The sequence below is a fragment of the Castor canadensis genome, chromosome 12 (assembly GCF_047511655.1).
Source record: "Castor canadensis chromosome 12, mCasCan1.hap1v2, whole genome shotgun sequence".
NCBI classification, from domain to species: Eukaryota; Metazoa; Chordata; class Mammalia; order Rodentia; family Castoridae; genus Castor; species Castor canadensis.
In genome coordinates this window covers 55478945-55492545 of record NC_133397.1, presented here as the reverse complement: position 1 = coordinate 55492545, position 13601 = coordinate 55478945, and the positions used below count along the sequence as shown (strand labels likewise).

General features: G+C 35.6%; 1 protein-coding gene across 2 annotated transcripts in view; it reads left to right on the top strand.

Moving 5' to 3' along the window:
- Peli1 (pellino E3 ubiquitin protein ligase 1) overlaps nucleotides 1–13359 on the top strand; it is a 63589-nt gene extending 50230 nt beyond the window's left edge. For both annotated transcript variants that reach the window (XM_020161707.2, XM_074049851.1), the window contains exons 3-7: nucleotides 512–641; nucleotides 4723–4824; nucleotides 9302–9499; nucleotides 9608–9796; nucleotides 10951–13359. In XM_020161707.2, coding sequence (XP_020017296.1) covers nucleotides 512–641; nucleotides 4723–4824; nucleotides 9302–9499; nucleotides 9608–9796; nucleotides 10951–11517 — 1186 coding nt within the window. In that variant the 3' untranslated portion in view covers nucleotides 11518–13359. The remainder of the gene's footprint in view (nucleotides 1–511; nucleotides 642–4722; nucleotides 4825–9301; nucleotides 9500–9607; nucleotides 9797–10950) is intronic.
- The last annotated feature ends 242 nt before the right edge of the window (nucleotides 13360–13601 follow it).

Here is a 13601-nt window from a genome sequence, read left to right as displayed (position 1 = left end):
CTAGTTAGGAGAGGGTCTGCTAACACATCAATGTATATGTATGTTCAGGTAGCTAGGACTTAACAAGTCTATTCCTTATTTCAAAAGCTATTTAAAGTGACTCACAATTAAAGGAGATTTTCCTTTAAACAATCACACACTACTTTTAAAGATTGTATTAGCACATGCAAAAACATTCACCCTAAAAAGAGAATGAGTCATAAGGAGTCAGATATGCCATTAACCAGCTCTTGATTATCTTCAATAAAAGAAAGAAGAAAATATATAGATAACTCAAAGCTATGTATAGTACGTCTCTGTGACTTGGAATGTGGCCAGAAAGAATCTCATTTTGTTTCACACCCAGCCAGCTGTTCTGGAGATCAGCAATAGAAAAGGAATTTGAGAAAATTACTAGGTACTAATAGATAATTGATTGGGAATTGATTCTATAAGGCAAAGTAAAGCATTTGTTTTATAATTGTGTGATTCTTATAAGAAATCATCTAAACTTTTTTTTTTCTCCCATCAGGTATAATGGGTCTCTCCCAAATGGTGATAGAGGAAGGAGGAAAAGTAGGTTTGCTTTGTTTAAAAGACCTAAGGCAAATGGGGTGAAGCCCAGCACTGTGCATATCGCATGTACTCCTCAGGCTGCAAAGGTAAAAAGATAAAAATTTAAAAACTAAATAAATTAACAGAGAAATTGAAAGACTTATGTGGTTATAGTCTGTAGCATTCCCCTCACATTTCTATTTGAGGAATTTCTGTTTATTTGGATTGGAGAAAAGATCTTGGAAACATGGTATTTGACCAGTTGCTCTTTGAGTGGGAATTGGACTTTTTAAAAATGACAACCAGGATCAGTGGGTAGAAATTGAAGGAAACATTCCCATTCCCTATTAAAAAAGATGGAAATGGGCCAGGGCTTTATTTAGAATTGGGCTACCATCCACCCTGAGAAGTAGGGAATTCTGTCTTTGTTACCACAAGGGCCCTGTCCCAGTCTGGGGGAGGAATGTGGTATATATTATGTATATTTAGGTATCAGAAGCAGTTTGGATAAGGTAGCTAATTAACCAAGAGTCCTTATCTAAAATTCTGTGGGTGCCCTTGTTTTTATTTAGTTTTGGTTTGTTTTATGACTTTCATAGTTTTACCTTAGTGCTCTATACAGAGTAGACCTCAGTAAGTATTAGATTGAATCAAAGCAATGGAAGCAAATACTCAGCTGTATCTACAGTATAACTTCTCTCTCTCTCTCTTTGACACACAAACACACACACACACACACACCTCTGCCTTATTAATGCTTCTTCAAGCTCCCTTTTCTTACCAGAATTTCCAGGCACTGGGCCACCATTTCAGGACAGTTGTCCTTTGTTTTGAGTACAGACAAGTAGAGGGGACTGCAGATATTTGCCTTTACTGTGACTCCCTCTAATTCCAGTTTTTTTATAACACTGAATTTGATATTGTGATGAGCAAATAAGAAAACTTCAGAATTCTTTGCCTTCTATAAGAACCTGGGTCTTTAGCTAAGTAGCCTGAGGATGGACATTAATATCATAGCATCTGAGGTATGTCTTTGAAAGTTAAATAACTTAGAGATGGTAAAATTGGCATGTGTTGCCCTGTTTTTAGGTCATAGTCCAGTCCACAAAGTTAGATTTTCATCCTTGTTTTATATACAGTTTCACATTCAAAACTGAGGCCTCAGGTCTTAACTAGACCTCATCTATTACTATTTGAGAGAAAAGGGGACAGTTTCTTTTTAAGGTGTTACTTTTTGCTCCTGTGCAGAGATGGGATGTGCTTAGCAGATGATAGAAGTGAATGACTTATTGGTCTCAATCTGAGGAGCCTCTTAGACATTTCCCCACAGGAGTGCTCTTGGTAGTTTGGGTGTACCAATTCTTCACTGTGCAGGACCATCCCACCTATCACAGGACATTTAATAATCTTTGTCTCTTACCTACTAAGTGCCATTTGAGCCCTCACAGCATTGTGAGAGCCAAAAAAATGCATTTACATATTTTCAGATGCCTCTTAGATAGCTAATACTACCTGTGGTTGAAAATCACTATCAGGGAAAATATTTATAATCCCTACTTCTACAACACCCTATTTGGTTCTTTTCTTCACATTTTTTATAATATCATGTCCCTCATGTTTTCATTGTTATCTCATGATAAAGGCCAGATAACCTGAATCTCAGGGATCCAAGATTGACTAATCAACCAATTTTTAAATTTTTGGATGAATATATTAGTGAAGTCATGAAGAAAATTTAACTTAGTCTAGTAGTCATCTGGAATGAGTGATTCAAACCCTGTCTTCCAGTCCAATGAGACTTAAACTTACTTAGCATAATTCTTATAGTCTTAGATTAACTTAATAGCTAAAATAAAAATACAGTCTCAAAGTCAACAAAAACCAGTATTTTAAAGTCTCTTTTGCCATTAAGAATCAATTTCCAAGCAGGCATTGGTGGCTCACACCTGTAATCTTAGCTACTTGGGAGGCTGAGAGGGAGAGGATTATGATTTGAGGCTAGCCCAGGCAAATAGTTCATGAGACCCCATCTCCAAAATAACCAAAACAATGTGGACTGGAGGTGTGGCTCGAGCCATAGAGCACCTGCTTTGCAAGTGTGAAAGCCCTGAATTCAAACCCCTGTCCCACAAAAAAAAAAAGAAAAAAGAATTTCCAGGACTGTAATCATAGCACTCAGGAGGCTGAGACAGAAGAATTAAAGAGTTGAGGCTAGCCTGGGCTACACAGTGAGAACCTATTCCAAAAGCCCCTCTCCATCCAAAAGAAGAAATCCAAAATAACAGTTATGTGAAAAATCATTTGCTTAATTTAAGTGTAGATTTTAAAACTTGCATAGCAATTATGTGATACTTATGAATATATAAATGTGTTAGAATGTTAATATGTATGTAAATGCTGTACACTACATTCTTTTTTCTCTTTTTTTTTTTTTTTTTTGTGGCACTAGCGTTTGAACTCAGGGCCTCACATTTATTTGTTAAGCAGGCACTCTACAACTTGAGTCACTCCACCAGCCGTTTCGTGTTGAGTATTTTTGAGATAAGGTCTCACAGAACTCTTTGCCCAAGACTGACTTCAACCTGTGATCCTCCTGATCTCTTCCTCCTGAGAAGCTAGGATTACAGGCATGAGTCACTGGCACTCAGCAACATGCATTCTTCAGATTGGATACCTCTGGAGAAAGGAGAATAGAGAGAGGTGTAGGCAGCCTCAATTCTATCTGTAGAGTTTAATTTCTCTTAAAAAAAAAAATAAGAAGCAAAAGTAGCATTGTTAAGCTTTGATAAAACCAGGTAGTTGGCCTGGCATCAATGGGTTAGGCCTGCAATCCTAGCTACTCAGGAGGCAGAGGTCAGGGGGATTGTGGTTCAAAGCCAGCCTGGTAAAATAGTTCACTAGACCCTATCTTGAAAAAAATCTTCACAGAAAAGGCTGGTGGAGTGTTTCAAGGTGTAGGCCCTGAGTTCAAACACCTATACCACAAAAAACGAAAAACACAATAAAAGGGGCTTTCAGAGTGGCTCAAGTGGTAAGAGTGCCTACCTATCAAGTGAGAGGCCCTGAGTTCAAACCCCAATGCCACCAAAAAAAACAAAACAAAACAGGTAGTTGGTACCCAGGTATCTAATTATCTTTGTATATTTAAAATTGATTAATTTTCTTAATCTTAGAGCTGGTGTTTTAAAGCTTTTATGTATTACAGGATAGCTAAAAATTAAAATCAGATAAAACCTTATCTGATAAATTAGAAGATAAAACTTCTAATTAAGAAATATTTTTTCCTTTAGCTTCTTTGCTGTGTATAATCACTCTGTCTTTGTTTTCCTTTTATACAACCTCTTTCCACTTCCTTTGTGCAATGAGTAGGTTTTTCCCCCTTCTGATATTATCTTCAACTCATTTACATAGACAAACGCCTGAAAACAAAACTGAAATGTTCTTTTTAGCAATGTTTTTAGTTTGGGATAAGTCAAAAGTACAATTTATAAGCATTAACTTTTCTTTTTATGATGTCTAATCACTCTTTGAATTTTTCTGTAACTACCCAAGCATATGACAAATATTTGTCATCTGTAGAGTCACAAAATAATTAGAAAACCAAATAACTCTGTATTGCTTATCTTTAAAGTTATAATGTAACTTTAAAAATAAGATTATTCTTTATTTTGCATGGTTTTGTATTTTTCTCAGATAATTCTCAGAGAAATACTCTGAGATAATACTCAGAGAGGTACTGAGTATTATTTTCAGTTTCTACATGGCATTTGGTTTTGTTCATTTTATAATTTAAAATATTTATAAGGAAAACACAGATTTTATGGTGTTTTAATTTTTAAAATTACGTGGGGTGAATTCAAGTATGATATATTTGATATATTGTAAGAACTTTTGTAAAAGCCACAATGTACCCCCACAACAATAAAAAATTCTTAGTTGAATATAAAAAAATATATATGTTCTTGTGTAACTGCCTCAAAGTATTCGGTATCCACTGAACCTGAAGATAATTCTGTCACAGCTGAAGGTTATACAAGAGTTAACTACCCTCTACTCTACATCTCGCAGTGGAAATACATAAGTGTATCATATATGACAAATATTTTAATTTTCTTTTAACAAAAAGATTTTCTAAAAAATAATGATTGACTAATTACTAATTTTTGCTGTTAACCTTTTCATTCACAGGCAATAAGTAACAAGGACCAGCATAGCATATCATACACTTTATCTCGGGCCCAGACAGTGGTGGTCGAATATACTCATGACAGTAACACGGATATGTTTCAGGTATTACATGAATTTTTTTCTTAAAAAATTAAAAATGTATTGTCATTGACTTTTGCTATGGTCTGTTATCTAAGGATTATCATATTTTAATAACGTATCTTGTTAAAATACATATTGATTTGTAAACCTTATGTATAAAAGTCATTGTGGCCTGGTTAAGAGATGGACTCTGGAATCAGAATTCGAGAGCTGTTTCATGCCTCAGCATCCTCCTCTGTAACAGTATAAGTGACCCAGGGTGTCTCATGACTGTCAGGAGGCTTAAGTGGGTTTGTGTATGTAAAGTGCTCAGAACTGTTGCCAGCTACTAGTAAACTCCTAGTAAATGTTAGCTCTTATTTTAAATAAGAAGTGCAGAAATACTCTGCATACGTTTTTGACTTTTATATTTTTGCCACTACCCTCCCACCTTCCTTTCTAGGTAATCTACAAAAACTGCAAGCAGTTTCTAAAAATTTGTTTGGTCGGTGCTACTGGCACAATAAAAGTTCTCTCTCTCGCTTTCTCTCTCTCATCACCTGTCTCTCAGTGTCTCATTCTTTGTACCACACAGTGGTGCTTATATTTTTTATAACAGGTTGTAGAATAGTTAAGCTCAAAGATGTAAACAAAATTTCTTAATAATAGGTTTTTTTTTTTTTTTGGCTATACTGGGATTTGAACACAGGGCTTCATGCTTGCTTGGTAGGCACTCTTACTGCTTGAGCCAATCCACCAACCTTTTGGTTTGCTTATTTATTTATTTTTTTAATTTTTTTTTAGGTTTTCTAAAGAAACTTAACTGGAACATAAACTGTCTGATAATGTTGCTTTTGTAATTATTGCCCCGATTAATTTTCTATTTTTCCTTATTTTATAAGATTAAATAAAAGTAAAAAGCCCCAGAGATGTATTTAATTTTAGTCAGTAGCAAAATATTTCTTTGGGGTTGCTCCCTCTCCCCATCCCTTTAAATGAGGTGTAAAACTTTTCTAGAACAGTGTCTCTATAATTAATATTATACTATGGATATTTGTTTGTGCTTTTGCCAAAACTAAATAAATATATACTTAATGAAGATGAAGGTTGAATCTCAACAACACCTAACTCAAAGCTTTGGGATGATTTCCCATATTTCATTTTACCAACAGCAATTAAAATAAGTATGTTTAGTTTTTTTTAAATCAATGTGCTACTAGACGTTTGAACTTCTAAACTGAACAAGACTACTTATTGCTGGTCCACCCAATATTTAAACTACAACTCAATTATATATGTAGATGCTACAGTAAGGGTGTAAATGTGAAGTACAGACTTCTGATTGGGAGGAAAGGTAAGGACAGGGTTTTACAGTAGTATCTTTTTCTGTCTGGACCCTCTTAATCAGGTTAAGTAGGATTTTTGCGGCAACCAGTACAAAGGCATTCTGGCAAAAGAAAATGACAGAAGTACTATTCAGTATGGTAGAAGATTGATGAATAAGCTACTTATGGCTAGCACACTATTTGTATGCAAAAATAGCAAGACATTGGGCTGGATTGACAAAAGGAAGCAAACCGTGAATTTATTTCTGTAAACTAAAAAGTTTGGATAGGCTGTTAAGGAACCATTTTGACAGGGTTGGAGGAGAGTGATTTGAAAAGTTCTGTATTTTTTAAGCCAGTAGTAGCAATTAGAGAAAGAATTACTGAAGTTTATCTTAACATAAAATATTTTGGTATTTGGTGACATTCATGTAGGTTTTTTTCTCTTTGTAGCCTTTTTTCCTTCTTACTTGTCATTGCCAGTATTGCTTTGATGTCTTCAGTCTTCTCTAAGGCCCAAATTATTATTTTTTTTTCATTTTTCTTTTATTATTCATATGTGCATACAAGGCTTGGTTCATTTCTCCCCCCTGCCCCCACCCCCTCCCTTACCACCCACTCCACCCCCTCCCGCTCCCCCCCCTCAATACCCAGCAGAAACTATTTTGCCCTTATCTCTAATTTTGTTGTAGAGAGAGTATAAGCAATAATAGGAAGGAACAAGGGGTTTTGCTGGTTGAGATAAGGATAGCTATACAGAGCATTGACTCACATTGATTTCCTGTGCATGGGTGTTACCTTCTAGGTTAATTCTTTTTGATCTAACCTTTTCTCTAGTACCTGTTCCCCTTTTCCTATTGGCCTCAGTTGCTTTAAGGTATCTGCTTTAGTTTCTCTGCATTAAGGGCAACAAATGCTAGCTAATTTTTTAGGTGTCTTACCTATCCTCACCCCTCCCTTGTGTGCTCTCGCTTTTATCATGTGCTCATAGTCCAATCCCCTTGTTGTGTTTGCCCTTGATCTAATGTCCACATATGAGGGAGAACATACGATTTTTGGTCTTTTGGGCCAGGCTAACCTCACTCAGAATGATGTTCTCCAGTTCCATCCATTTACCAGCGAATGATAACATTTCGTTCTTCTTCATGGCTGCATAGAATTCCATTGTGTATAGATACCACATTTTCTTAATCCATTCGTCTGTGCTGGGGCATCTTGGCTGTTTCCATAACTTGGCTATTGTGAATAGTGCCGCAATAAACATGGATGTGCAGGTGCCTCTAGAGTAACAGTCTTTTGGGTATATCCCCAAGAGTGGTATTGCTGGATCAAATGGTAGATCGATGTCCAGCTTTTTAAGTAGCCTCCAAATTTTTTTTTTTTTTCCAGAGTGGTTGTACTAGTCTACATTCCCACCAACAGTGTAAGAGGGTTCCTTTTTCCCCGCATCCTCGACTAAGGCCCAAATTAAATGTCACCTCTCTGAAACAATCACTCTTCCCAAAATAAGGGTTGTTTCCCCTTGATTCTGAGTATTAATCCTCAGCCCAGTCCTCGACCTGTATCTTTTATCTCTAAAAAAGTCTTATTTTTTGAGATATTTTTAGTTTCAAAGGTCTATGACCATTTTCTGTGGGTATCACTATTTTAAAAATGAAAGGGACATCCAATCTCATATTCGTTAACCAGCCAATTTCCCCTTAAAGACTATCCAAAATAAGAAAAAAGACTTTATACTGAGAGATAGAACAAAAATACTAAAGAGTTTGAGTTTTATTTGAAGGTGTACTGATACAAAGAACTATTCAGGTTCAACTATGCAACAATGACTTTTAAGAGTTACCATTGTCTTGGTCCAGCCTAATGGTTGCAGGTCCATTATCCCAGCACTTGGGAGAGGGTGAGGCAGGAGGATCATGAGTTTGAGGCCTGCCTGGGTTATATAACAAGACCCTGTCACACACACAAAAGAAGAAAAGTCATCTTTGTAGAGGGTCAGTATTTTTTCTCAGTATGCACATTCTTCAATTTTATGATACTACTTTATAACAAACTGGTAATTTCTAAATGTTTACTTTAAAACTGTGACACTTGTCACTTTTGTCTTCTATTCTACTGATTGCCTTTTTTTCTTATTTAATAGCTAGTGCTTCTGAAGATGTTTTTAATTTTCTGAAACCTCACTTCTTCAGAACTCTGACCTGGAAACCTTCTCTCTCTGAAATATAGGTTGGAACCAGAAAGAAAAAAACTTAAATATCTATAAAAAGAAGAAATTATACAAGTGACATCAGATGCCAAAATAGAATTTTATGTTACAATAAATACAATAATTCATTCTCTTAGTGCCACTGTTGGTTTTTAAAATACTGATCTTTTCATATCACTCTTCCCTCGACCCTGTGAAAAAATTATTCCTTCACAGTCTCTCCCCATTTTTTAGTTTATTTCTCATACTAGTTAGAAATCATGTCAGGAAGACATCTAGGCATATAAAATAAATGCCACAAAGTCCACTAAAATTCCTTCAAGAACATTTTAAAATACTGTTATTTGAACTTAGGTTATTTGATTTCTCAACCCATATCAGAATAAGAATAGGCAATTAGAGGAGAGGCTTACTGCTGGAAGCAAGCCTGATTAAAAGCAAGAAATGATAGCTGATAACCTGGCAAAAAAGAAATGAAGTCTGTGAAATGTAAGACCTCAAAGCAAAGCTATTCAACCCTTAACTAAGGATCATTGTTCACATGTACTTTTTATAGCAACTGAAGACATTGCATTCGAGCTTTATATAAATGTCATTCATAGTGTAATGTTCTAGAGCCCCACAAAAGATTTACTCGTGTGTTCAACATGTTCTGTTAAACAAGGTAAGGCAATACGTGGTAGATGTATGTACACCCACAAAGTTAAGGTCAGCAGTCATTTGGAAACCATAGCTATTCTGACCTCTTCACTTCCTGCAGGTTTCATAAATTCTGTTGTGAGTTCCCACTTAGTTCTGTGTTCTAAGTGATTACTACATCTGAGTCTGACAGCTTAGTTTTCAAGGATATAGATGCCACCAAAGTTAATATGATACGTTTGAACTTCTAAATTTCAGAAATATAGTGTTTTCACCTTAGACCTTTTTTGAATGGATTTTCCACTGTGTTTTTCAAATAGGGTTTGTTTTGTTTTTTTCCCTTTAGATTGGTCGGTCGACTGAAAGTCCTATTGATTTCGTAGTAACTGACACAGTTCCTGGAAGTCAAAGTAATTCTGATACACAGTCAGTACAAAGTACCATATCAAGATTTGCCTGTAGAATCATATGTGAGCGGAACCCCCCTTTTACAGCACGGATTTATGCTGCAGGATTTGATTCATCAAAAAATATCTTTCTTGGGGTAAAAAGCCTTTTTTTTTTAAACAATGCTTTCTTTTATAAAAAGCAAAATAATGCCAAATTATTTTTCAAATTATAAATAAATGAAAAGTCACCACTCTTTTTATAGGAGAAGGCTGCCAAATGGAAGACATCTGATGGACAGATGGATGGCTTGACCACTAATGGTGTACTTGTGATGCATCCACGCAATGGATTCACAGAAGACTCCAAGCCTGGAATTTGGAGAGAAATCTCAGTGTGTGGAAATGTATTCAGCCTGCGTGAAACCAGATCAGCTCAGCAGAGAGGAAAAATGGTAACTACTGAGTTGTAGCTTCTTATTTAACCAGGGTAAACACATGGAATGAGTTGTATTGAATACATTATATGTATTTAAATATATATATATATATATACACACACACACATTGGTGACACAAAGAACTGAATCTGACTATCAAATGCTGACTAACAAATACTGTACTAGAGGAAAATAGCTTTTTTTTGTTAATGGTGGTGTGGTGGTGGTTTTGGCCTCCAAGTCATGATCCTTCTCTTCTGTCTCAGCCTCCCAAGTGCTAGGATTATAGTCATGTATCACCACACCCAGCTTAGTGGATAATATCTAAAACTTTCATTTAGGAAATTCTAAACATTTATTCTTTTGATACATTATGTTAGTATATTTTAAAACCTAAGCTTTCCTAGGGTCAGGTGCGGTGGCTCAAACCTCTAATCCTAGATACTTGGGAAGTAGAGATTGGCAGGATCATAGCTGAAGGCCAACCCAGGCAAAAAATTCATGAGACCAATGACTAGGCATGGCAGTATGCACATGTCATCCCAAGTACAAATGGAAACACAAATAGGATTGCAGTCCAGGCTGGCCTGAGCATATAGGGAGACCTTATCTCAAAAATAACCAGTGCAAAAAGGACTGGCAGAGTGGCTCAAATGGTAGAGCACCTGCCTTGCAATTTTGAGGCTGAGTTCAACCACCGGTACCAGCACACACACACACAAAAAACAAACCAAAACAAAAAACCATATTTTCCTAGATTAAATAGAATTATTACCTTCTACTTCTAGGTATATTTACCAAATTTAAAATATTAGGCTTATATTGATTAGACACATGTTTAAAGTTTAAGTTGCCTTTAGGCTAAAAAGAGGTGATACTGTTCAATACTTTAATCTTTTGATTTTCAAGCTTTCTTTTTTTTTTTTTCTTCTTTTATTATTCATATGTGCATACAAGGCTTGGGTCATTTCTCCCCCCTGCCCCCACCCTCAAGCTTTCATTTCATGACTACTATTAGAGTTTCTTGAATGTGGAATGAATTCCAGGAAATCTCATTTCTTGAGTAAGGAGCTCTTAAAACCAAAACTCTTATGTAAAAGTCCAAAACATAAGTAATGAATATATGATTAGTTGGTTTATTTATTTATTTTGATTCTTGTCTCCTGTAGGTGGAACTTGAAACCAATCAGTTACAAGATGGCTCATTAATTGACCTCTGTGGTGCAACATTGCTGTGGCGTACTGCAGAAGGCCTTTCCCACACTCCTACTGTGAAGCATTTAGAAGCTTTAAGACAGGAAATCAATGCAGCACGACCTCAGTGCCCTGTAGGGTTCAACACACTAGCCTTTCCTAGTATGAAGAGGAAAGATGTTGTAGATGAAAAACAACCATGGGTGTATCTGAACTGCGGCCACGTACATGGCTATCATAACTGGGGGAACAAAGAAGAACGTGACGGAAAAGATCGTGAATGTCCTATGTGTAGGTCTGTTGGTCCCTATGTCCCTCTGTGGCTTGGATGTGAAGCTGGATTTTATGTGGACGCCGGCCCTCCAACCCATGCGTTTAGCCCCTGTGGGCATGTGTGTTCAGAAAAGACAACGGCCTATTGGTCCCAGATCCCGCTTCCTCATGGTACTCACACTTTTCATGCAGCCTGTCCCTTTTGTGCACATCAGTTGGCTGGGGAACAAGGCTACATCAGACTTATTTTCCAAGGACCTCTAGACTAACAGACAGTTGTCCTCCAGAACTACATCATAAATTTATAAGCTAAGCGAGTTGGGTTTTCCAACCTGTTGTACATGTGACAGTTTCTCTGCTCTGGTTATTTGCATTAATATGAAGAATTTTTTTAAACATTTATAATAAATAGTAGCAATTTCTGAGCAAAAATCGTGGGAAATTGAAGCAAAGGAATTTTTGAAAGTACCAGACTTCTGAATTCTGAGTTTTGAAAATATATTTTGAGGAGAAAAAGACATAGTCTAATTTGATGCCTTCATTTTAGTGTTTTTGAATCACTCATCCTCAGTGTTGAGAAATTGTTTTGTATAGCTGAGGGTACTGTTGGTTCAAACTATGTTAGTTTACAGTTTGTTGCAGACATTGTAAAATACAGCAACGTGTATATTAACTTTTTTCTATTTATCTTTATTATAGAAAATATCTTAGAATGTTCTTGATAGAGTAGTATGGTAATGATGGTATCACACCCTTGGTGTGAATGGTAGGTTAGTGAGCACATAGCTCAAGGATTTGCAGAGTTAAGGACAAGAGAGCCTCTCTCCCTATCCACATCTAAATATGGAATTTGGTAAATTATAATAATTTGTAAAAGCAGATTCATATTAATTACCATTGTCTAAGAGGTATTTGTTTTTAACCACACTGAAGTTAATCAGGAAGTTTTTTTCTTTAATGTTTCTCTCAAGTGTAGTACTATAACAAAAACTTAATGCTAAGAAACATTTTATATGCTCCTTTGAATATGCAATTTATTCTAGATTCTATTTTTCTCCCATGATAACTAATCTGTTTTTAGTATCAGCAACATTTGGCAAGTTTATTTTTTGGATATAAACTGTGGTTCATCTGTTCACTGTTTCTAGAAAAAAAATTCCTACGGGAAAAAAAAGCATAAATTAACAAGAAAAGATAGTGACTTTATTTGTTCTTAGAAAAAGAAATGCTTAGTTAATTCTATACTTGGCTTTACTGAGGCATTAGAAGAATCTAGAGATACAAAGGGTTGAATGATAACCGTGCCCCACCCCTTTAACCTAGAAGACCAGCCTTAACTGTGGGCTTGAATCGGGAGAAGAGTTGCCACAGTGTGACTCATGTAAATGTTTGATTGGCAGATGAACACCAGTGATGGCAGAGTGAAGGAACACTCTTGCCAAGGTCTGCTTATTCTCTGACTCCAGTATGTCCTTGGCTTTCAGAAGCAAAAAGTAGTTTCTTTCTCCCCCCAACCTTTTTTTTTTTTGAAAGTATAGACAGTTGCACTACATCAAACCCTTTTTAACACTTGTAGAAATAAGTCAATAGACTTTTAGATTAGACAGAATCATTTTTAGTCTTTTGATTTCCTTTCCTTTAGTTTGAAAAGTTGTGTTATACTTAATTGACTATAGCAAATTTTTGTATGTGGTAGCATAGTATAGCTTTAATTTACCCTATTATAGCACTGTTATAATTGTTTATTTTTGGTTTTAAAAAAACAAAACTTGTCGCTTAGAAGCCATGAACTATTATATTTTACTTCAGTTGTCAAAATTTCTTGTTTTTAAAAATGATCATTTGGGTTCACTCAGGAAATGCATGTCAGGAAATTTGTATTATAAGTTTACTAGTTGTGATGTATCAGTAACTGCTGTTACCCCTTTTTCAAAGAAATATAATTGATTTTTAAGTTTTCTAAATTGTCACATGCTTTGTGACTAATGCAAGGAAATCAAAGTCCTGTGTTGTGTTTGTTCTAGTCATTTCTATTCAGGCTATATATTGTAGCTTAATTTTTATTTGCAATTAATTTATTCAAACTAAGTAAATACTTTTCAAAATAGATATTTGAACTTGTCTCTGTGAGTTCCTTTTTGCATAACTGAGTATGGGAAACCAGAAGTGAAAACTGGACAAATCTACCCTGTACTTTAAAATATTAATTTGAAATACATGAGTTTGCATTTAATGTAACACTTTAATGTTTCTAGTTCTCTTTGGAAATCATCTCTTATTAATAAAGAAGCCTGTTAGTGGTTGAAAAATGAAGCCTTTCTAAGTCCTATTAGGGAGTTGGTTCTTTGCAAGT